Genomic DNA, 24,478 nt, shown 5'->3' with positions numbered 1-24,478 from the left:
AGAGAGCTACCAACAAAATCGGCAGAGAGAGACTGACAGAGATTTAAAGGCCTCAGATGTGAGGAATCCAGGCTAAAAACTGTTTTTGTGGACATGGGGACATTGGGAAGGGACAGAAACCGGGGCGGGGGGGGGAAGAATTTTTTTAAAAATGTTTATGACCTTTGTGTTTGATTATTATGACCTATGTTTAAGATAAAAGGGAAATTCGTGGAAGGAATTTGAGTCGACCTTAGAAAAGGATTTAATATTTATAAGAAAATTGGATAACTAAAATTTGGCCAAGTAATAAGAATTAAGTATTTTATATATATATATATATATATATATATATATATATATATAATAATAATAATAATAATATGTAAAGGATGAGAGATATGAACTTGCTGAGCTAATTTAATTGAATTAGGATGTATGAAGGGGGGGTGGGGGGAGGTCAAGAACTGGGGTTAGGAAAGTAAGGATATGAAATTCTATATGTGCTGTCTTTGTATGTGTGTGTGTGTCTGTGTTTAAAATGTGAAAACTCAATAAAAATTTTATATATATATAAAAAAAAGAATTGTAGTCCAAAACATCTGCAGGTCCAAAGGTTGGGGATGCCTGTCATAAACCATTCTGAATCTTAAAGTTTGCCTACACTGATTTCAAAGTAACAAGTGGAAAGAACTGGATTGTATCAGCAGGGAATATATCACAGAGACCTTGCCTTTCTGGGAGCTTCTACTTCTAGATATTCTGAAGGTTTCAGGGCTACAGTAGTTCCTGTGCACAAGAGGGTCTTTTAAGAACGCCCTCCCATCAGATGTCAAAGAGATAAAGAATTACCTGACATTCAGAAGACATCTTAAGGCAGCCCTGTTCAGGGAAGTTTTTAATATGTAATGCTGTACTGTTTTTAACACTGATTGGGAGCCGCCCAGAGTGGCTGGGGAAACTCAGCCAGATGGGCGGGGTATAAATAATAAATTATTATTATTATTATTATTATTATTATTATTATTATTATTATTATGATAAATTGGTGGGTACGAACCAATCCATTCCTGAATCTTCCAAGTGTTCCAAGAGTTGTGAGCCTGTAAGTGACACATTGTTTTCACAACAGTCTTGCAGGCAATGGAGTCCCACTATGGAAAGAGTAGTAGATATTGAACCTAAAATTGTGATATATAAGGAAGCGGGACTAAGGTTGAGGGTATGGATGCTAGTTTCTTATCAACTGTGCCACACCTCTGTATGTGAAAGGGTTGGATAAAAACTTCTATATTGACCTCATTTGGGGCAATAAGGGGAAGGCTCTTAGTGGTAGGGAAGTGGAATCTTGTGCCTCCAACACAAACCTAGACGTTAGCAAGTCTGTAGAAATGATAGGAATGATTTGCTGCAGCTGGAAGGAGTCAAAATATATTGGTATGTGATCAGACTCCCCAGCCTCCCAAACTGGTTTTATAATGCAACAGTGAGGAAGATAGCCTGGACTATCTGGATTGAAATAAAAGCCTATTAAGAAGGTGTTGCCAAGAGGTAAGGCTGTTACACCATCTTAACAAAACAATGAGGTAAAGATGGGACATATCCAACACATGTCATGAATCCAGAGGAAGAGTAATGTTTTTGGCATGACATGTGAATATAGGTTGTTTTCAATTCAGTGGGCCTGAAATGAACAGATCCAAGTTAGTTGTTTTGTTTAACTTGAATGGGTTTACACGGCACAGGAGCAATGCTGGTTGCAATTTTATGAGATGAGGATTTGGTAATGTAAGGTGTGTTCATTTGTAACAGATAATTAGTGCTCTCCGTCTTGCTCTTGTCAGATAAGCAAAAGGTCTACCTCCCACTTACCTTACAAGAGGCAGAAGAAGTTGCAATGAAAGGGAATATGATTGCACAGCTTTCCAATGGTTTAGCCTCATAGAAACCCTGCAGGGTGGGTTAGGCAAATGGGGCTGTTAATCAAGCACAATAGATCTAGTTCTCAGACCCTTACAATGAAAAGGTTTAGCAAACCAATCGAACTGCACATCTGTATAGAAGTAACACCAATTAACATACATAAATACCCCAATAAAGTAGATAAATGAATAAGCAAAACTTAAAATCCACAGTTTCTCTTGCAAGACAAAGCATTCTCCTTTTCAATAAACGGGGGGGGGGGGGGGAATCCCTACCATCAGTTATTGCTGATAAAAATATTGGAGTATTTGCTATCTTAAATTCCCTAGAATTATAAATTTGCATTGTTGTCCCAAAGTCTTTTGACCATTGCAGCAGGAGTCCAAATTAGACAACTCAACTTTCAGGGACCCTCTAGGACTGAGATGTGCCTCAGCTCTCTCTCCCTTCTGCAAATCCTCAGCCAAAAAATGGGAGGGACATTTTCCCCCAGAAGCCTCCATGACCCCCCAAATAGCCCAGAACACTGAAATCAGAATCAGAGCCCATTTCCAATAACTCACACCAGCTGTTTCTATAGCAGCAGAATTTATTTAAGATAGGAAGAAACAGGAAAGATTCCATAACCCAATGCAAAATGTATAATTTATTTTAAAATCAGTCATATTAGAGGTTCAGGAACATTTGAATCCCAGCACCAGAACACAATAAAACAAGGAAGATTTTACTAGCCATTATAATACACTTTTCTCATAAACCTCAACCCACTCCTGAAGTGAGATGGGCTTGGTGCATCACTGCCTGAAAAAGCCAGCAGATGCAGATTTGTAGGAGAACTGAGTGGACAAAAAACCCCACCAAGTTAAAGAATGTTTTATACATTTCCCTGAGACACAACTCTCAATGGTCCCAACCCTTTCAAGAGGACAAGAGGCTAGGCTCATTTTGAACTTTAGCATGAAACATCCCTGTGACAAGTCCTGCTACCAAATGTTACATTAAAGAGATGGACTGCAGGTAGGGCATCCTTGAGCTTTGTGATACCAGCCTCAGGTGACAAGGTGGCTGTAAATTTCTAGGCAGGAAGCAGTTACTTGTATGAGTATAATTCCTAGGGGTCTCATATAATTCCTAGGGGTCTTAAAGTTTCCCCATAAACTCCAGCTGCCAATGAACAAAAGTTTGGCTCAGTACTGTCCCCAAGTTCCCTAATACAGGCTAAGGAGTACCGTGAATGCTACACAAATCCTGAGTGGCATCCATAAGATGGTTAGATTATGGTTACCAGATTTTTTTTCCAATGACTCCAGGGACACTTTTTATTTATTTTTTTGAAGCTGAGTAGCATCAGGAAGTCAGTAGTGGAGATGGTGAGGCAAAAGACATGCATATTGTATAAAGGTGCAAAGCCCTTCTTTCGCACCCTGTGAAACATAAATGCGCAGAGTTTTTTTAAAAAACTGGGCAACGGATGCCCACCTGCAAATCCCGAGCCTTCCCCTATCAGTCAAAACAAAGGTGGGAGGGGACAGGAGATCTGTACTGCCGGACGTCCCCGGGTCCCCTTTGGCAGTGATGGCAGCAGCAGTCAACAGCCCGGAGCCAGCCTGGTCACTGCTCGCTGCCGTGGTGCCTGCCATTTTTCCTCACCGGAAGTTCCAGCAAGGAAAAATGGTGGGCACCACAGCAGCGGGCAGCTCCTGAAGCCTGCCAGAACCAACTGCGCTACCAGTCTGGCTCCAGGCTGGAAGTTCCGGCAAGGTAAAATGGTGGGCGCCACAGCAGCGGGCAGCTCCTGAAGCCTGCCAGAACCAACTGTGCTACCAGTCTGGCTCCAGGCTGGAAGTTCCGGCAAGGAAAAATGGTGGGCGCCACGGCAGCGGGCAGCTCCTGAAGCCTGCCAGAACCAACTGTGCTACCAGTCTGGCTCCAGGCTGGAAGTTCCGGCAAGGTAAAATGGTGGGCACAACAGCAGCGGGCAGCTCCTGAAGCCTGCCAGAACCAACTGCGCTACCAGTCTGGCTCCAGGCTGGAGGTTCCGGCAAGGAAAAATGGTGGGCGCCACGGCAGCGGGCAGCTCCTGAAGCCTGCCAGACCTGAGGCTGCCGCTGCCACGTTTCCAGGGGACATTCCGGGGACGGAATTTGTCTGGGGACAGATTTGCAAATCTAGGGACTGTCCCCGGAAACCGGGGACATCTGGTAACCCTAGGTTAGATGGGTCCTACTACGCCTCTTTCCAGCAACTCCTGCAGTGACAAACGTATTGCTCTGCTTTCCTTTGGACCACATCAGTGAGGCTGAGAGGGAGGTCTTGTCATCGAGGCGATCCAGGAGCTCCACATGCATCACCCAGGCTTGCGCCCCAGAGAGATCACTTTGGTTTGACTTCATCCCCGGAGGTGCACTCCTTTGTCTTTCAAGACAGATGCCAACAACTCTGCTTAGGACAAACATTTTATATATAACACTCTGAGATTAGGCCAAATGTAACATATAGTTACATTCGGCAGACCGGTTCCAACACACAAGCAATCACAAATAAGGAATCCTTTTCAGAATTATGCACATTCTACAGCCCTAAACGGGGCACCCAAAGTTGGATGAGAGGTATATTATTATTATTATTATTATTATTATTATTATTATTATTATTATTATTATTATTCCATTTAATGTTATACATTCACATCGTCATTATTCACTATACCGCCCTGGCTCTTTAGAGCCCGTCGATTTCTTTCCCTTCCACCTCATGGATTTCGAAATTAACCTTTATATCACTGCTATTTATAAGTTTTTCAATTCTAATTCTAATTAGACTTATTACAGAATGTCTCAAAATTTAAATAAAAATAGAAAGGTAGAAAATTTCTCACTACAGGTCATCGGACAACCCTGCTATTGATGTTAATTGCTTACAATAATCTTTCAAATATTGTATAAATTTACTCCAATACTGAATCGTGCTGGTTTTGGAATTTTCCTGTCAGCTTTGCCAGTTCTGCAAAGTCCATCATCCTCATCTGCCACTCCGTTTCGTTGGTACTTCTTGCTGTTTCCATTTTTTGGGCTAAAAGAATTCTTGCCGCGATTGTTGCATACATAAACAGTCTTTTATCTTCCCTTAGTATCTCTTCACCCACTACACCCAGTAAAAAAGGCTTCTGGGTTTTTTTTAAACAAAAAGTATTTTAAAACATTTTCTTTAACTCATTATATGCCATTTCCCAGAAAGCCTTTACCTTCACCACTTGTAGTAAAAGATACCTTCCCTTCCCTTACATTTCCAGCACTTGTTAGTTCTTGTCTTGTACATTTTAGCCAATTTAGCTGGTGTTAAATACAATCTGTACATCATTTTCATAACATTTTCTTCAAGTGCAATGCATGCAGTAAAATGAACGGACTTTATGCGGGAAAGAGAACAGATTTTTGATCAGAATCGTTTTATGAAGCTTGTTACATGCTCTGCTGCCACCCTTGCACATGGCCATTCAAAGAACCAATCAACTGAACTTAGAATCCCATGGAATCCTTCCTTTGCATGGTGCCAAGTTACGGGCACACCGTTGTCCTCCAACCGTTTTTTGTATAGCAGTCCATCATCCCTAAGCACATCATACTCGCAGGTTAACATAAACGTCTCGGGGAGCTGACGCACAATGTCATCTTCCACTAGGAGAGCACAGTGCTTGGGATCAAAAGAAAGCTTCATCATTTCGTGCAGCTCCTTTGAAAACGGGACTGGCGGGGGTGGTTTGTAGCCCCTGACTTTAAACTCATCCGGGATATGATCTGCATGGATCCATTTCTTGTATTTCATCTTCATTTCTTCGGAAACATGGGCCCCCTTCAGGAACTGATCCAAATATGCCAGCTTCACATTCATAAACCTGAGGTCAAATTCAACAGACCATTTTGTGAACAGGATGGGGACATTTCGGTTTTGCTGATAAGATGGCAAGTTGTAGTCCAGTGTTTGAATATTTGGGTAGAGCAGGATCTGGGCTCTGACCTTTGGGAGATCCTTTCTCGTTAACAGATGTTGACAGACAAGGGGAACAATTCCAGCCCCAGTGCTGTCACCAGCAATGACAATACGATTAGGGTCTACCCCATAATCACTTGCATTTTTCAAAAAGTATTCAGTGGCGGTGATGCAGTCCATGATTTGTGTAGGACAGCGGTGCTTAGGAGCCAAACGTTGCCTAGAAGATGATGGAGAGAAGGGGCAGGGGAGAAAGTCAATCCTATTCTTAGTTAAAGACAAACCAGTCTAGTTCACACTTTCTAAAGCAATATGTGAAATGAAACATAGTCAGCGTTTGAAATCTGCCCTTCTCCAACTTTGGTAGGACTGTTCCCCATCCAAGTGACATGTAGAAAAATGCATAATGTCTGCACTGATGGCTCAGGCTATGGGACATTCTAGTCCAGCACCCAGTTTTCACAGTGGCCAGCCAGATGTTTATGGGAAGCCTTAATGAACTTCCAAAAGGTCAACAACTTCACAATGTAATTTAATTTTAAATTTCAGTAAACACTGCTGTGGTTCTAGCACTGCTGTGGTACACAAGTCATAAACCAAAAGAGGCTTGCTTATTTAAAATTTACTATCCTGAGCAAATGATTTTTACACCCTGGGCAATTACACAGCAGACATGATGTCTGCCTTAGAGCATGGAATTCTCCCATAAAATATTCAATATGTCAGATACATGTTTCCACCATATAACTGCAGCAGTGAGTTGCCATAGAAATAGACTAGGTGTAACAGGATGCAAAACCTAGACTGTAATTGTCCGTTACTGTTTCAGGAACAGGTGCAGAAGAAGGAAAACCAGAAACATCAATTTACTTTGTTTTGCTGATTAATAAAGCTGATGATATTGTCAAAGCACTTTATATATAGGGTATCTTTTTCAATATTGCGTTGACACTTGGAGATCTGAAAGCCTGCAAACAGTTTGGGACAAGGAGGCAAATGGCTGGTTCTGTTTTCTTTATTTTTATTTTCTAGAATATTAATTGGTCTTATAATAAGATGACATTGATCAACTCCAACAATACCAGTGTTACATGAGTTCACCAGTCACATATAAGAAGGAAGCTTGAGCATGGGCACTGTCACATAAATGAATCACTGAATGCATTGCAAAGGCTTCATCTATATGTGGCACAGCCTCTTCATAACTCAGGATGTGTGCCTGGTGGTCTGCCACTGACATCTGTTCACACAGCTGATCTATACCTTGTCAAAAGGGTCATGTTTAGTTTGGCCTCTGTTCACCCTTCTGTGCCATGTAAGATACTTGAAGAGAGCCAAACCTCAGACTTCTCCTTGCTATCCCTCATAGATGGACCTTTGAGACCTTTCCATTGGGAAATGGGCAGCGGTTTATGTATAATGGGAGCATCTAGATCAGGATCTAGTGGCAGAAGGGCCGGAGCAGGGTTTGCGTTCAGGGATAGACCAAGATGAGAAATGACATCAAAAGTAATTTGCCCAAACCCAATAAGCTTGTCACACTGCCACCATCAATGTATGGGAGTCCCTCCCTTGCTTGCAGCCCCACGCGCACAACAACTTATACAACAACTCTTATAAGCCCAGACCATAAATCATGCTGTCTGCGGTTGATGGGACTTAGCGTTTAACAACACCTGGAGGACACTGCATTGGCTAACCCTGTACCATGTAGTGGCAAATTCCCCCACTGCTTTTGGGAGTAATTTTTTTGGGGGGGGTGTCATCTGCTTCCATCATCCAGGATGAATGCAGGAATACGTAGACTTACCCAACACACACAAGCACTGATTCACTTTCTCTGGAAAGGTAGCGGCACAGCATCCGATAAGCTTCTGCATAGTAAAAAGACCTTCAGTGTATTAATACTTTACACAATGGCATGCACATTTCTACATTAATGTGGATGTGAGACGAGTACGACGTAACCCCAAGTGTTCTTTGTGGCTCTGTTTGTATCTGAGCCAGAGGAGAATCCCCATCTTTCCTATTTACCCAGCCTTCCACCCATCCAGATCCCAAGGCCCCAAAGTCAAACTAATACCCTGGTTGTCAAAGATTATTTCCCTCCCCTAGGCATTTCCTGCATGTACCTCTTCTTTCTTCCTACTATACGACAAACCGATAAATCTGGCTTCTGACTCTCTGAGCCAGGGGTTGTCCTTCAGATGATGATGATGATGATGATGATTTGAGTTTATATACCAACCCTATAGCCAGAGGTCTCAGGGCAGTTCACAGAAAAAATTGGACTACATTGGATGTCATTGGACTACAACTTCCATCAGCCCCAGCTATCCTAATGGTCCAGGGGGAGTTGCAATTCACAAAGGCTGGAGGGTACCGATTTGGCAATACTTGCTTCTAGCCTTTCTCATTAGCTAGAAGTCTGGTCACCATAGTTCCAATTTGGTATCCATCAATTGTGCTAAGAGACTGGAAGTAAGAAGATAAGAATAGGATTTAATCAGGAGTGCTTTATTAATTTACCTTGAGCTACATAGAAAAAAGGATACCATGTGTGTGAAATCATCTTATCTGTGAAATCATCTTATCTGTTTATCCATTTCTGAAATGCACACACTTAGCAGATACCTAATATTTTCCCCATATACATTGAACTCTTCTTCTCAGGGTTACTTTATTTCTCTCCGGCCTAAATGACCTCTTTATTTAAATTATAGTGATGACTGCAAATACGGCAGAAAGCTACATATGATACCTTCATTACCATCACAGCTTCTTTCTTCACACCAATTCCTTTAAAATATGTGTATATATATAATTATGAGAAAGCATTTATAAACCACTTAATATTCCAAAAATCCCTGAGCAGTGTATAGTCCAAAAAGGAAACGAAAAACATCAAAATGTTAAAATACAGCCTAAAACCAGTAGAGTAGCAACATAAAAACATATAAAAGGTTAGAAACATATGGGTTGCCATATTTTGAAGAGCAAAAAAGAGGACACTTTTGCCAGCTTCTACTTTTAACTATGGATCGATATGGATCGCTACCCATGAAAAAGAGGACATGTCCTGGAAAAAGAGGACACATGGCAACCCCAATTATAGGATCACAGTCATGGGCCAGGGAAAGCCAGGGCAAAAGGAAAAGACTTCACAAGATGCCTGTAGCAACTGGTGGTAGCTGCTTCCTGTGTGGAAGAGGGAAGGGGATTTCACAGTACAGGGAGAACAACAAACAGAAAATGCCTGTTTTGGGGAACACTGCCCCATGATATTGTCAGAGCCAGCCAGCCCATTAGGCTTAGGTGAGGCAGTCTCCTCAGGCAGCAGGCTGGGGAGAGCTGGGAAGTCCCCCAGGAGTGTGCTGCTCACTGCTCACTGCCTCCAACACTTGTCACCCATGCACCACCTGGAAAGAGCAGGGATACTGCTGATGCCAGCCTCCTTTTTCCTCCTCCACTGCCTTCAGTGGCCTGGGGCTTCCCCAGGTCACCTCCAGTTGCCACAGGCGGCAGGGCATTGGGTGTGTGTGCCATGTTCTGCTTTGCCTCAGGTGGCAAAATATCTAGGGCCGGCCCTGGATATTCTGTAGGATGCGGTGCCCTGATTAGAATTTCCATAAACGACCTAAGTAATGGATAGCTGGCCTTTCAGGTAACCTGCTCCTGAGTTGTCCTGGACCTAACCACAAGACCTTGAACATGCCCCGGTAGTTGATCAGCAGCCAGTGCAGTGGCTTCAGCACAGGTGTAATATCTGCTTGTCCGGTTGTTCTACTCAACAACCTGATCCCAGTGCCGTGCACGAGATGCAGTTTCCAGATCAAGCCCCACACAGATCACACTGGTTGTAAGTTAAATTAGAATGACTCACTTATGCTCCCGAATAAGCCACTTCCTCCATACAGGTAGATAATTCCTCTCTGTCCTGTGGATAGGCCCTTTGGCTGATAAATCCTCACAGTCACATTGTCAAATTTTGTGTTGATAGTGTAGAGTCTGGGCTCGCTCCCTGCTGGCATTGCAGAGGAACTCCATTTAAGGAGTGTCGGTTTTGTACAGATTCCCAACTTCTCCAAAATAGATCCCTGTTTAGAAAAAAAACAAAAAAGCAACAGAAGCTAGTATCAAGCATAGTTAGTTTTCAGTTTAATAAGGTTTTCACAAGGTCTGTTTGTAGGAGTAGTGTGGGGTGATAAATGCTTCGTTGATTCATTCAGAAGTTTAATTGATTTCATTTCCATTTGTTCCAATTGCATTCATTAAATGTTCTCTTTGTTTTCATTCCCCCCACCTTAGTGTTTATTTTCCCTTTGGTTTCAATGGGAGACTCAGACAGCTTTATGCAGTCTGTAATGTCTTCTGTGACATTTTGGTATGAAAATATTATTACTACATCTCCGAACTTGCTTCCTCCCTCTGCCTCTTTTACCTTTTGTGTCATTTCATTTTGGTTGCAAGTCTGAGGACAGGGATTTTTCTCATCACTGACAACTGTTGAGATACTCCAGGAGATTATTTTTTTTTGGGGGGGGAGGGGGGTCGTGCAATTTGAATGCCCCTATCACTCTAATATGTCAACGGAATGGAACGGCTTGGGACTCATTTGTTTTGTTTCCCATTCAGTTTAAAAATGAATGAACAGTGACCTCCGGCGGATGCTCTTTGCTTTACACCTGCGCGCGATAATCTCCACGAGGGCATTGCAACACTCCATCGGCGTTGCTTTATTTATTTATTTATTTATTTATTTATTTTTTAAAGTAATTTTTATTCGTTTTTCAGACAGATAATAAAAACAAAACAAAACAAACAGAAGAAAAACAAGAAAATCAAAGCACACAAAACAATTAAACCAATATAGCTTCAAAGTCATCATTTCATACCCTTCTTTCTTTTGACTTCCCCATACCTCCCCATCCCTGCATCCTTGTTTAGTGATTCTTTAGCAACCCTTAAGTCAATTGTCTTAATTCCCTTTCATAAAGTTTCCTTTAGTTTTTTAGTTACCGCTGCAGTTCTTTACCTCTTACCCCCTGACATCTTAACATTCCTCAATTTTGCAATTGTTTTTGAGATATATTTTAAATTTCTTCCAGTCCTCTTCCACTGTCTCTTTCCCCTGGTCGCGGATTCTGCCCGTCATCTCAGCCAGTCCCATAAAGTCCATCACCTTTGTTTGCCATTCTTCCAGAGTAGGTAGTTCTTGCATCTTCCAATACTTTGCCAGTAGAGTTCTTGCTGCTGTGGTGGCATACATAAAGAAAATCCTATCCTTCTTTAACACCAATTGGCCAACCATGCCCAAGAGAAAAGCCTCTGGTTTCTTAGGAAAAGTCCACCTAAGGACCTTCTTAATTTCATTATAGATCATTTCCCAGAAAGCTTTAACCTTTGGGCAGGTCCACCAAAGGTGGTAAAAAGTGCCTTCAGTCTCATTACATTTCCAACACTTATTGTTAGGCAAGTGGTAAATTTTTGCAAGCTTGACTGGGGTCATGTACCACCGATAGATCATTTTCATAATATTTTCTTTTAAAGCATTACATGCAGTAAATTTAATACCGGTGGTCCATAACTGTTCCCAGTCAGCAAACATAATATCATGACCAATATCTTGTGCCCATTTAATCATAGCTGATTTCACCGTTTCATCCTGTGTATTCCATTTCAACAGCAAGTTATACATTTTTGATAAATTCTTAGTATTGGGTTCCAACAATTCTGTTTCTAATTTTGACCTCTCTTTCTGGAATCCTATTTTCCTGTCCTGTTTGAATGTCTCATTTATCTGATGATAGTGCAACCAATCTCGAACCTTGGGCTTTAGTTTCTCATAACTCTGAAGTTTAACCCTTTCACCATCATATTCTAGAATTTCATAATATTTTGGCCATTTAGAGTCCATATTAAGCTTTTTTACTTCCCTAGCTTCCATTGGTGACACCCACCTAGGGGTTTTACTTTCCAACAAATCTTTGTATCTAATCCAAACATTATACAATGCTTTCCTTACAATATGGTTTTTGAAGCCTTTATACACCTTTGCCTTGTCGTACCATAAATATGCATGCCAACCAAAGCTATTGTCATACCCTTCCAAATCCAAAATGTCTGTGTTCTCAAGAAGTAGCCAGTGTTTCAACCAGCAAAAGGCTGCCGATTCATAATAGAGTCTTAAGTCCGGCAGGGCAAACCCCCCTCTATCCTTTGCATCAGTTAAAATCTTAAATTTAATTCTGGGCTTTTTGCCCTGCCAGACAAATTTTGGTATGTCTTTCTGCCACTTCTTGAAACAGTCCATCTTGTCCAAAATCTGCAACGTCTGAAATAAAAATAGCATTCTAGGCAATACATTCATCTTAATAGTAGCAATTCGGCCTAACAAGGAAAGTTTCAACCTTGACCATATTTCCAGATCCTTCTTTACTTCTAACCAACTTTTTTCATAATTATCCTTAAATAGGTTCACATTCTTGGACGTTAAGTTTATCCCCAGGTATTTTACCCTTTTTGTTATTTCCAAGCCTGTTTCATTCTGAAATCTCTCTCTTTCTTCCATTGTTAAATTTTTCTCCAACACTTTCGTTTTTTGTTTGTTCAATTTAAAACCTGCTACTCGACCAAATATTTCAATTAGTTCTAATACTCTTTTAGTGCTAGTGTCTGGCTGTTGCAGGGTCAATACTAGGTCATCTGCAAATGCTCTTAGTTTGTAGTGTCTAACTCCGACCTGAACTCCTTTAACCAACTGGTCCTTTCTAATCATATTTAGCAAAACCTCCAGGACTGATATAAAAAGCAGAGGGGATATTGGGCATCCCTGCCGTGTACCTTTTTCTATGGATATTTCTTCTGTTACCACATTATTTACAATTAACTTAGCTTTTTGTTTAGAATATATTGCACCTATACCGTTTTCAAAACCTTGGCCTACCCCCATCCCTTGGAGATTCTTTTTCATAAAAGTCCAACAGATGTTGTCAAAGGCTTTCTCCGCATCCACAAAAATCAGAACTGCCTTCCTGTTAATATCAACGTCTAACAACTCCAAAATGTCTATAATGTTCCTCACATTGTCTGACATATATCTCCCTGGGAGAAAGCCTGTTTGATCCTTATGAATCTCCTCTATCAACACTCTTTTCAATCTTTTTGCCAAAATGTCTGCAAAAATTTTATAATCCACATTAAGTAAAGATATAGGGCGGTAGTTTCTAACCTGGTTCTTCTCGGTCTCTGTTTTCGGTATAAGTGAGATGAAAGCCTCTTTCCACGATTCAGGTGCCTTTTTCCCCTCCAAGATTTCATTACAAACTTCCTTCAGTGGTTGTATCAACCATTCTTTCAGCATTTTATAGTATTTAGCCGTCAGGCCATCTGGTCCTGGTGATTTTCCCAATTTCATATTTTGAATGGCACCCTCTATTTCTTGTTCTGTTATTTTCTCATTTAAGATCCTTTTGCTTTGTTCTGAAATTTTTGGTAGACCGTATTTTCTGATGAATTCTTCTATTTCTTGTTCGTTAACTGGCCCTTGTGCATACAGTTTCTTAAAAAAACTTTGAAAGCAATTATTTATCTCATTAGGTTTGTGGATAATTTTTCCGTCCATTTCTAGACTTGTCACGGTGTTCAATTTCTGCCTTTTTTTCAATTGCCATGACAGAAGTTTCCCACATTTATCCGCTGATTCAAAAGTTTTTTGTCTCATTTGCTTTATCTTCCATTCTATCTGTTGGTTCATGAGCTCCATGTATTGCATCTGATAAAATTTTATTTCTCTCAAGATCTCATGGGACTTTGGTTTGGACCTCAATTTCTTCTCTCCTTCTTTTATTTTTTCTAAGATTTTTTCTTTCCTCTCATTTTGTTTCTTCCTCTTTATAGAATTCTGTTGAATTAGGAAACCTCGCATCACAGCTTTACTTGCGTCCCAAATTGTTCTTTTCTCCACTTCTGTTCTCAAATTTATCTCAAAATAATCTTTTAATGTTTTAAGGGCCTTCTTATAAATCTCTTCATCTCTAAATAGGGTGTCATTCATTCTCCATCTAAAGGATCCAGTTGTTGTTAGTTTCATCTCCATCTTCACGGCGTTATGGTCGGAGCAAGTTTTTGGGCAGATTTCTACTTTTTTTGTTCTTGACGCCAGGCTACTAGAAATCCAAATTTGGTCTATTCTTGTCCATGTCATTTTTGCCTCAGAGAAGAAAGTTCCCTCTCTCTCTAGAGGATTCCTTGTTCTCCAAATATCAATCAAGTCCATAGTTTCAATCATTTCAAAAAAAGTCTTTGGTAGTCTCCCTTCTTTTGAAATCACGTGTCTCTGTGCTTTATCCATGTTTGTTGAGACAACTCCATTCATATCTCCCATCATTACGATTTTATAGTCTATAAAGTCGACTAGTGTCTCATGCAGCTTCTTAAAGAATTCGGCCTTCCCCTCATTTGGGGCGTATACTCCGACTATCAAAATCTTTTCTCCTTGAATTTGTATTTCAATTGCCAGGTACCTTCCTTGTTCATCTTTAAATATCAATTTTGGAGCCAATTTTTCCTTTGCATAGATCACCACACCTCTTTTCTTCACTTTGTCTGATGAGATAAATTCTTGACCAAGCCTCTTATTTATCAATAATTTCCTGTGTATCCTGGCAATATGGGTTTCTTGCAAACATATTAAATCTAATTGTTCTCTCTTCAAAATATGAAAAACTTGACGTCTTTTCCGAGGAAGGTTCAAGCCGTTACAATTCCAGCTAAGAAGTTGCAGAGACATTTTGTATTTAAGTACCTGTTCCTCCAACTGCTCCAAGCTTCTGTTCTTCCTCCGATGGTGGTGGTAAAAGTCCAAATGATAAATTTGCTATATCAGGTGGTTCTTTCTCCTCTACAGTTCCTTTCTGCAGGTCCTCCACGTATCTCTCCAGAAACTGTTCTTTATCCTGAATTGTTTTTATTTTGATCTTCCTTCCTTTAAAGTTGAAGGACAGTCCTTGTGGGAACTCCCATCTGAATGGTATGGTATTTTTCTTCAGCAGGTCAACCAAATTTTTATAGAGGGTTCTCACCTCTAAGATGTACTTGGGGATGTCTTTAAAGATCTGTATTTGACTGTTTTGGATCACCAGTGGCTTTTGATAGTGTAGGTTCAGTATTTTATCTCTTTCTTCCTTTGATCTCAGTGTAATAAGACAATCCCTTGGCTTCTTGTCCTGCCTCCTGCCCAGTCGAAAGGCTGTTGTTATCTCAAATTCGTCTTCTTCGGCCCATTCCTCTTGCCAGAAAGCTATAAAGTTCTCTGTAAGGAATTCCACAAGGCTGTCCCCTTCCCCTTCAGGAACCAGTCTTAATTTTAGGTTTTTCTCTTTCCTCTGAAGTTCCAGTAAGGAGAGGGCTGCATCATGCTCATTCACTTTTTTAATGATAGGCCCAAACTTTTCCCTTGTCTCCTCAGCAGTATTTTTTGCACTTTCTGCAATCTTTCGTGTTTCAGAGCTCTCCTGAATTAATCTATTTATAGAATCTGTATTAGACGTTACGCTGGCTGTATTTACATCTAGTCTTGCTGTCAACTCTGTCAATTTTTTGGAGTTCTCTGTCGACAGCTTTGTCAGTGCTTCCAGAGATTGATTTATTTTAAGGAGTGCCTGTGTCATAGGATCCATAGAAGCTGTTGCTGCTTTTTCCTGTGCAGCTGGTGCTGTGCCTGATTTTGAACCCCTTTTCTTCTGAGATTGTTTTGCTTTAAGCCTTGTTACTATCTCTTCTGTTGGGCCACTCATATCCTCAAGGTCGTTCTCACAGAAATAGTTTCCAAGTGGAAAATCCCACTGTTTCTTTTTCAGTGCAACAATGTCACTTAAAACCCTCTAGAGGGAGCATTCAATTGTATCCAAATGGCGAGGAAAAACAAAAAAGCAAGAAAGTATAACAGTAGCCAGTAATTTCCAAAGTCCACACTATAAACTCTCAGTCTTTCAATGTAGCCAAAAGTGCAGCAAGCTAAGCTAAAGTCCAGTAACTTTGTTACAGACAAATCCCCACTTTAGAAAGTTTAAGATGACAGTTCACATCCCGGTGTCTTGTTTGGGCAGCCCGACCTGGGGGATTTGGCAGTGGAAGGTCTTATTTTCCCAGTAATTTTCCAGCAGGTTAACAATGTCCAAATCCCTTCCCCCCTTCTCCTGCCTGTCGGGGGGGAAGTTTAAGTCCGATGTCAGTTTTGACAGCTTAAAAAAAAATTTTCCCTTCAAATGCAGCTTACTTTTTCGTTGTTTTGTTTCTCATGCAGCTCCGGGGAGGCAGACTTCCTTAGTTTATGCCTTTCCCGTTTTCAGCCAAATTTCTTATTTTAGTGTCCCGTCAATCTCTCAGTCTTACTCACGGGTGTTGTAGTCAATTTTCAGTTACAGGAAGGAATCGGCGCTCTCCGTTCATGGCGACGCAGCTTCACTCCGCTAGCTGGGTGACGACTCTCAGCACCGCGCTTGCCCCGATGCCGCTCAGAAGCCTTTAAAAAGGCTCCTTCCCAGTACCGGGGGGCACAAAAGGTGCCCACCGAATCTCCTTTGTTCACAGGCTCCGCTCCTGTGATTGTAGGGGTCCCCCGCTCGCCGTAGCGAGTCAGACCCGAACTAGCGGAGCAGTCCTGCCTCGGAGCTCGAGGCTAGGACCGCCATTAAACGCTGGCGCCGACCGGAAGTCTCCGGCGTTGCTTTATTTAAACCACTTACCTTCTTCCAAGATCTCTGCGTGGTGTTGCAATGGTATTGCTGCATCCACAGCAACTGCTGCCTCCAGGTGACCTCCCACACACCTCTAATCAGAGGTGAGACAAATTGTTCTCAGAGTATCGTTCTTGTCCGCCCACCCCGAAGATTCTCCATCAGCTAGCCGTTGCCCCTGCCTGGATGATCCAGCGGCCAGGCACCGCAACGCGAGAGTCCACCCGGCGGCGGTGAGGGCTAAGAGTGAAGAGCCGGTGGAGCCGGCTGGGATGCTGGCCACTCGCCACGCAACCGTGGCTGGCGGGGCGTCGGAAGCTCCCAAGGCGCCACGGGCAGGCAGATGAGCTGCAAGCAGGTGGGTCCCGCGTCGGAGGGAGCCTCTGTATGAGAAGATGACAGGGCAGCGTCTCTATCTCGGCAACCCCTACCTTTTTTTTGGGGGGGGAGAGAAAAAGGCAAGAGGAGGGAGAACTCGAGAGGGCGCTTCCTCTGTTCACTTCACCGCGCGCAAAGACGCACCGAGCACCCCGCGCATGGATGGAGGGAACCTCCTTCCCACCCCCGGCTGCTGATTCACTTGCACAAGGGGGAGATCCGTGGGAGGGAAAACCACAGGGGAAGTTGCTAGGCAGAGAGGGGAGGAGGAGGACCCTAACCGGCTGGGGAGTGTATGTGTTTTTACTCGGAACTTCCGAGTTGGAAGCAAGAACCGTTGTCCCGAGTTCGTGGGCGCAGAGGAGCGGGCTTCAAAGCTATGATCCTTACTTGGAAGCAGCAGCGCTTGAGTGAGCGAGTGGTAGCAAACCTGAACCCCCTTTACTGAAAGGAAGCCCTGTGATTTTAGCGGAGGCATGGGATCATCAAACTAAAACCTAAGCTAGAAAAATCAAGACACACACCCCATGCCTCCTTCCCTTGCTGTGCACAAGCCCCGTCACCAAACCCACCTTCTTCTCTTGCTGGTTACTGTGGTTTTAACAGGTAGACACCCCACTTTTGCACGCTTCTCCCTGCCTAAATTGCAGGGTGGAAGGCTGTACCTGTTGACTTTCTCATTGGCATAGGTGTTGGAGGCTTAAAGCTGCTATCATGCCACATCCTCTCGCTCAGCACCCCAGTTTCTTGTAACAATTCAATTGGTCTTGATTTTTCCAATACAGTAATGGAATAGTTGCACCTGTTGGATATCTGCCTTATGCAGATTTAAAAGCCTTAGATCTTTTAACAGGGAAATGGTTGGAAACCTACCTCCAGTTTCTGCCATAAATAGCCCATCTTCCAAAGGACTGTGATTGCCTTGTTATGTAGACTGTTCACCCTTATTGTGAACATTTTCTTTGAGATTTTGATCTGGCAATACTATTTCCCACTTATTCTGCCACAACACATAACAGCATCAGACCCACTTGTTAAGCCTATTAAGTATTGGGTGGGAGGGGGAGATGTCCACATTTTAGTCCAAAAGGACCACACTTGTGGACGAAGCAGAACCCTTCCCACTTTTTTGCTTGCTGAGTTCACTTTAATCTATTTAAGTTAGAAGTTTGGAATCATAAAGTTGGAAAGGACCATGAGGATCACTTTTGCCCAACTCAGGACCCTGAGATTACGTGTCACATGCTTTACTGACTGAACCATCATTTTAATGGTGACATTAAATCATACATAATAATAATAATAATAATAATAATAATAAATTTTATTTATATCCCGCCCTCCCCAGCCGAAGGGCGGCTAACAATAATCAAATAATCAAACAATCAAATAATCACACATTCTAAAAATATTTCATTATAAAAATTAATTAAAATCAAATTAATGGCAACCGATTAAGCAAAATTCTGTGCAGGTTGCCAGAGGAGGGAGTCAGGCTGCGCCCTGACCAAAGGCCTGGTGGAACAACTCTGTCTTGCAGGCCTTGCGGAAAGATGTCAGGTCCCGCAGGTCCCTAGTCTCTTGTGACAGAGCGTTCCACCAGATTGGAGCCGCAGCCGAGAAGGCCCTGGCTCTAGTTGAGGCCAGCCTAACCTCTCTGAGGCCTGGGACCTTGAGGATGTTATTATTTGCAGACCGTAGGTTTCTCTGTGGGGCATACCAGGAGAGGCGGTCCCGTAGGTACGAGGGTCCTAGGCATGCATTTGTTGCTCTGGGGTGTTGTTGTTTTTGCTGTCTTATTGGAGTTACTCAGTCCAGGCAGCAGTGGAAATCCATTGGCTCAGGGGCTTAATGCAGTCCTCTAAATCTCTTTCTGGCCCTCAAGATCTCTTCCTAGGCCATTTTCCCGTCTCTCAGCCTCTCCTCCTTCACTGGTCATCCTCTGCACTCTTCTCAAGGGTTTTTGCATGGTTGGAATATGCATGTCATTGACCTGTGATGTAGTATGGGAAAATGCCCGAGGGCAAAGGGGGCCCCGAGTGCACAACTCATCCCCGCAACTCATCCCCAGCTGCCCAGTCCACCAGGAGGCACAACCCCCTGGGCAACACACACTACGACACTGAGCACAGCTGCTTTCAGCAAACAAAGTGTATTTGCCCTGGCACTCCCTCACCCCAGAGAAACCCAATCTTTATGTCTGAATTGGAAGAAATAGCATTCAGGTTTTCTGGGGGAAATAATAATAATAATAATAATAATAATAATAATAATAATAATTTATACCCCACCCATCTGGCTGAGTTTCCCCAGCCACTCTGGGCAGCTCCCAATCAAGTGTTAAAAACAGTACAGCGTTACATATTAAAAACTTCCCTGAACAGGGCTGCCTTAAGATGCCTTCTGAATGTCAGGTAATTGTTTATCTCCTTGACATCTAATGGGAGGGTCTTCCACAGGGCGGGCGCCACTACCGAGAAGACCCTCTGTCTGGATCCCTGTAGCCTCACTTCTCGCAATGAGGGAACCACCAGAAGGCCCTCGGCGCTGGATCTCAGTGTCCGGGCTGAACGATGGGAGTGGAGATGCTCCTTCAGGTATACAGGACCGAGGCCATTTAGGGCTTTAAAGGTCAACACCAATACTTTGAATCATGCTCAGAAACGTACTGGGAGCCAATGCAGATCTCTCAGAACCGGTGTTATGTGATCCCGGTGGTCACTCCCAGTCACCAGTATAGCTGCCGCATTCTGGATTAATTGCAGTTTCCCGGTCATCTTCAAAGGTAGCCCCACGTAGAGCGCGTTGCAGTAGTCCAAGCGGGAGATAACCAGAGCATGTACCACTCTGGCGAGACAGTCTGCAGGCAGGTAGGGTCTTAGCCTGCATACCAGATGGAGCTGCTAGACAACTGCCCTGGACACAGAGTTAACCTATGCCTCCATGGACAGCTGTGAGTCCAAAATGATTCCCAGGACAGCTGTGAGTCCAAAATGACTCCCAGGCTGCACACCTGGTCCTTCAGGGCACAGTTACCCCATTCAGGACCAGGAAATGCCCCACACCCACCCGCTCCCTGTCCCCCAAAAACAGTACTTCTGTCTTGTCAGGATTCAACCTCAATCTGTTAGCCGCCATCCATCCTCCAACCACCTCCAGGCACTCAGACAAGACCTTCACTGCCTTCACTGGTTCTGATTTAAAGGAGAGGTAGAGCTGGATGTCATCTGCATACTGATGAACACCCAGTCCAAACCCCCTGATGATCTCTCCCAGCAGCTTCATATAGATATTAAAAAGCATGGGGGAGAGGATGGAACCCTGAGGCACCCCACAAGTGAGAGCCCAGGGGTCTGAACACTCATCCCCCACACCACTTTCTGGACACGTCCCAGGAGAAAGGAGCGGAACCACCTAATAACAGTGCCCCCAGCTCCCAGCCCCTCAAGACGGTCCAGAAGGATGTTATGGTCGATGGTGTCAAATGCCGCTGAGAGATCCAGCAAAACTAGGAAACAGCTCTCACCTTTGTCCCTAGCCCGCCGGAGATCATCAACCAGCACGACCAAGGCAGTTTCAGTCCCATGGTGAGGCCTGAATCCCGATTGGAAGGGATCCAAATGGTCCGCATCCTCCAGGCGTGCTTGGAGTTGTTCGGCAACCACCCGCTCAGTTACCTTGCCCAAGAATGGTAGATTTGAGACTGGGCTATAGTTGGCCAAATTGGCTGGGTCTAAAGATGTTTTTTTAAGAAGCGGTTTAATGACTGCCTCTTTCAGCAGGTCTGGGAAGGCTCCCTCACAGAGGGAAGCATTCACCACCCCGCAGAGCCCATCGCCCAGCCCTTCCCGGCTCGCTTTTATGGGCAAGGATCAAGGAGACAGGTGGTTGATTTCACTTGTCCAAGCAGCCTGTCCACATCCTCGGAGGTAACAGATTGGAATTGATCCCAGGTAACAGGACCAGACAGAACTCTAGCACTCTCCCACCCTGGCCCTGCTCCCACTTTGGAGCCTACCTCCTTCTGAATCTGAGCGACTTTATCTGCAAAAAAAATTGCAAAAGCATTGCAGGAGATCTTGGGGTCCCTACCAGGCCCCGGTGGTACAGGTGGTTCCGATAGATTGCGAACCACCTGAAAAAGTCTCCTGCTGCTGTTTTCTGCAGATGCAATGGAGGCAGCAAAGAAGGCCCTCTTCGCCGTCACCATTGCCACTTGGTAGGCTCAACGTTGAGCTCTAGCCCGTGTCCGGTCTGATTCAGAATGAGTTTTCCGCCACTGGTGTTCTAGCCGTCTCAACGATTGTTTCATTGCCCTCAGCTCCAGGGAAAACCACGGGGCTGTCCAGGCTCCATGCAATCGGAGAGGGCACTTCGGAGCCAGACAGTCAATAGCCCTGGTTAACTCCGCATTCCAGTGGGCCACCAGGGAATCGGCTGAAAGCGTTGAGACAAAGGCAAAACGTTCGGATAGTGTGGGGAAAGTGGGAAAGGACTGCTTTCTAGGCAATGGACAAGCAGAAAGGTGGATGAGCCCTAATATAGAACTGCATGACTAATGGCATAACGTGGGGTGAGGCCACAGGTGCGGTTGCCCTGGGTGCAAAATTTCAACACCCGGTGCTGCCTAAATACAGCTGCATACTTCTGTCACTGGGCTCTGTTGAAAATGGCTTCTCTGTGTGACTTTCCAGATAGCAGAGAGAATCTTCTTCTCTTGTTTCTGAGGCTGTGATCTCTTGGGTGATGCAGACACTGTTAGGCAGCTCCATAGTCCCCACCTCACCCCACACATGGCCCCAGATGCTCACAACCCACGCTATGCCACTGCGTGGGACAGTCTTTGCCAGCATGGTCCTGCTAGCTGGGGATGCTAGAAGTCGTAGCCCAAAGCATCCTCCAGAAGTCACATTGATGATCAGCACTGTATTTGAACTGTGGAGGAGAGAGATGTCCCGCCACAAACAAGCGCTCACAAATAGAACTGGAAATTTGGGAGAGGGTTTTTTGCACAGATCTCTAGTTATAATACATGAATCCTTTAGGCTGGCTAGCTCAGTAGATAGAGCATGTGATTCTTAATCCTAGGGTCTTGGGTTCGAGTTCCACATTTGGTGAAAGATTCCTGCCTTGCAAAGTGGTGCTTGGGCTTGTGGTCCCTTCCAACTCTACAATTCCATTTTTCTATGATGGGGTGGGTGGGGTTGCACCTCCTAAAACATGTTGTCTGTTTGAACCATTTCTGGCTGGCCAGCCCCCATGCAACTAAAAAAATAGCAGAATCATAGAATTTGTAGAACTGGAAGGGACCACAAGGGCCATCTAGTCCAACCCCTTGTAATGCAGGAATATTTTGCCCAACGTGAGGCTCAAGCAGATAACCTTGAGATTAAGAGTCTCATGCTCTAGCGACTGAGCTGCCCCACAGAAACTCCAGGTTCAAAGTCCATCCAACTTACCATACGCAAGAATGAGTGTAACATAATGGAAATTAGGAGGAGTTTGAAAGGTCCATCGATTCCTGGAGGGAGATCTGTTCTTCGGATATCACGATAAATCAGCACCACCTGGGAAAGCAGGAAGCAGATCACAAAAGTCAGCATCACCATGGAGAGATCCATCTTCCTTCCTGAGAAGCCTTGGAGGGACTGAATAACCGGCTGATTCCTGGCAACTATTTTCTCTGCTGTCATGCAATTCCAACTTCTGTCGTCACAATTCTGTAGCAATTGATCACACCCTTGTTTTTCCAGAAATTTCTTATGCAATACTATTCTTTCTTCTGAATAAATAAATAAATGCAATTGTGTGTTCAGTTATGTATGTAAATGGCTTGTATTGAACTTTCAAACTGCATTGCATTGCTTTTGCATTGTGACACTAAATCCTCTGGATGATTGGATGATTGGGAAGATTCCCCCCCCCCCCCCGCGCCTTGCATCTGCCCAATGCTAGGCTGATGAATTTTTTCCCCTTTTCCTTGTGGAAGAGGGGGGTGTGTGGATCCTGCTGGCAGGCCATCTCCTGGGTTGCTCCAATGTCAAGGTTGCAGGTTCAATCCCCATATGAGACAAGTGCATATTCCAGCATTGCAGCGGTTGAACTAGATGTTCCTCAAGGTCCCTTCCAAGTCTATCCTGGGCCTTGTGCATCCTTCCACACATGTAGGGTCTTAGAAGGGCAGTGTAGGGAGAATCTTCTGGCAGAGGTGGTTATAGGGCAGCAAAACTGGTTCAGCTGCACTGGGAGTGCAAGAGGCAGGGGGTGCCGAATTTTAGCATTGCACATGGTGCCGCTGAAATTTGAGAGTCCCAAATCTACCACTGCTGCTAGCACAAGACACCAGGCCTATTTCAAATGGCCTACTTAGGGATTTACACCATTCTGAGCACGATGTGCTGACCAAAAGCGGAGATCAAGCTTTTTTGGGGAAACATTGTCCTTGGCCGTATTTGTGTTTCTATGCAAATAAATTAGAAACTTTTGTCATCTTTGGAACCTAAGTTGTCCTGCCTTTCTTTTCTAGCTTCTGCTTGGAAAATCTGTGAGAATGTTATTTGCCCCCAAAATGGAAAGATGCTGGAACCCCGACAAAAGAAGAATGTATACAAAACCTATCGACTATGCAGGAATGGAAAAACTTACCATAAGAATATGAAATCAGGATAGTAAACTTTTTATAAAGGAATGGAAATGGTATATTGAATATTTGCAAACAAATTGAAAACAGAAAAAAACATTGGCAGGACTACTGTGACAAGCTGCAGTTTGAAAAAAATACAGTGGTACTTCCAGTTGCGCACAGGATATGTTCCAGAGCTCCGGTCGGATCCCAAGAAATTCACAACCGGAGGTGCTGTTTCTGCGTATGCGCACAGTGCGGTAGAGCACTGTAGAGCACTTCTGCACATGCGTGCATGGTGAAACCCAGAAAAATACTTCTGGGTTTGCCGCGTTCGCATCCTGAAGGATACACAACCAGAGGTGTGCGTATCCAGAGGTACCACTGTATAGATATATGAAAATGACCGCTCCCACATCAAATGGGGGCTCCTTTTGTGTGGTCGCACGCAGCCCCCTGGATCCCAGTGTGACTCCTGGTAGTTTAGGCTGGTTTCATACTCCCCAGGCTGGATACCTGGAGGTCTCCTCCTACCTCAGCCAATCGCCCAATCCCACCTGGGGAGGCATTGCCAGGCAATTGGCCAGGTAAGGGGAGGGACCGTCCTGCCCACACAATAGAAGGTGAATCTTACTGGTGAAGCGGAAGTTGGCTCCACAGCTTCTCCCACCCTCCCCTCCCTCAGTTAAGTCTTCTTTTGCAGGTTAACCTCTTCTCCACAGGTACGCAGGCGCTGCTACATCAGGGTCACTGTTGAAGGGCTGGAAAGGAATTTTCTTGCCTTGGCAGGTTTTGCCTTCCCTGTAGCAAAACATCACAACTTTGGTGGTTTCAGGCCTTGGGTGGA

At 43.9% G+C, this 24,478-nt stretch overlaps 1 protein-coding gene across 1 annotated transcript; it reads right to left on the bottom strand.

Moving 5' to 3' along the window:
- Nucleotides 1-3,981: 3,981 nt before the first annotated feature.
- Nucleotides 3,982-22,695, bottom strand: LOC307222068 (arylacetamide deacetylase-like 4). Its single transcript, XM_079987111.1, has 4 exons — nt 22,469-22,695; nt 9,776-9,989; nt 7,703-7,766; nt 3,982-6,112 (listed from the first exon to the last, which is right to left on the bottom strand). Exons 1-4 carry the CDS (start codon nt 22,628-22,630, stop codon nt 5,341-5,343), a joined length of 1,212 nt encoding a protein of 403 aa, XP_079843237.1. The 5' UTR covers nt 22,631-22,695; the 3' UTR covers nt 3,982-5,340.
- Between the last annotated feature and the right edge of the window lie 1,783 nt (nt 22,696-24,478).

Source organism: Podarcis cretensis (assembly GCF_951804945.1).
Source record: "Podarcis cretensis genome assembly, chromosome: 8".
Classification (NCBI taxonomy): Eukaryota; Metazoa; Chordata; class Lepidosauria; order Squamata; family Lacertidae; genus Podarcis; species Podarcis cretensis.
The sequence above is the reverse complement of the archived record's forward strand: the minus strand, read 5'-3'. Positions and strand labels throughout refer to the sequence as shown.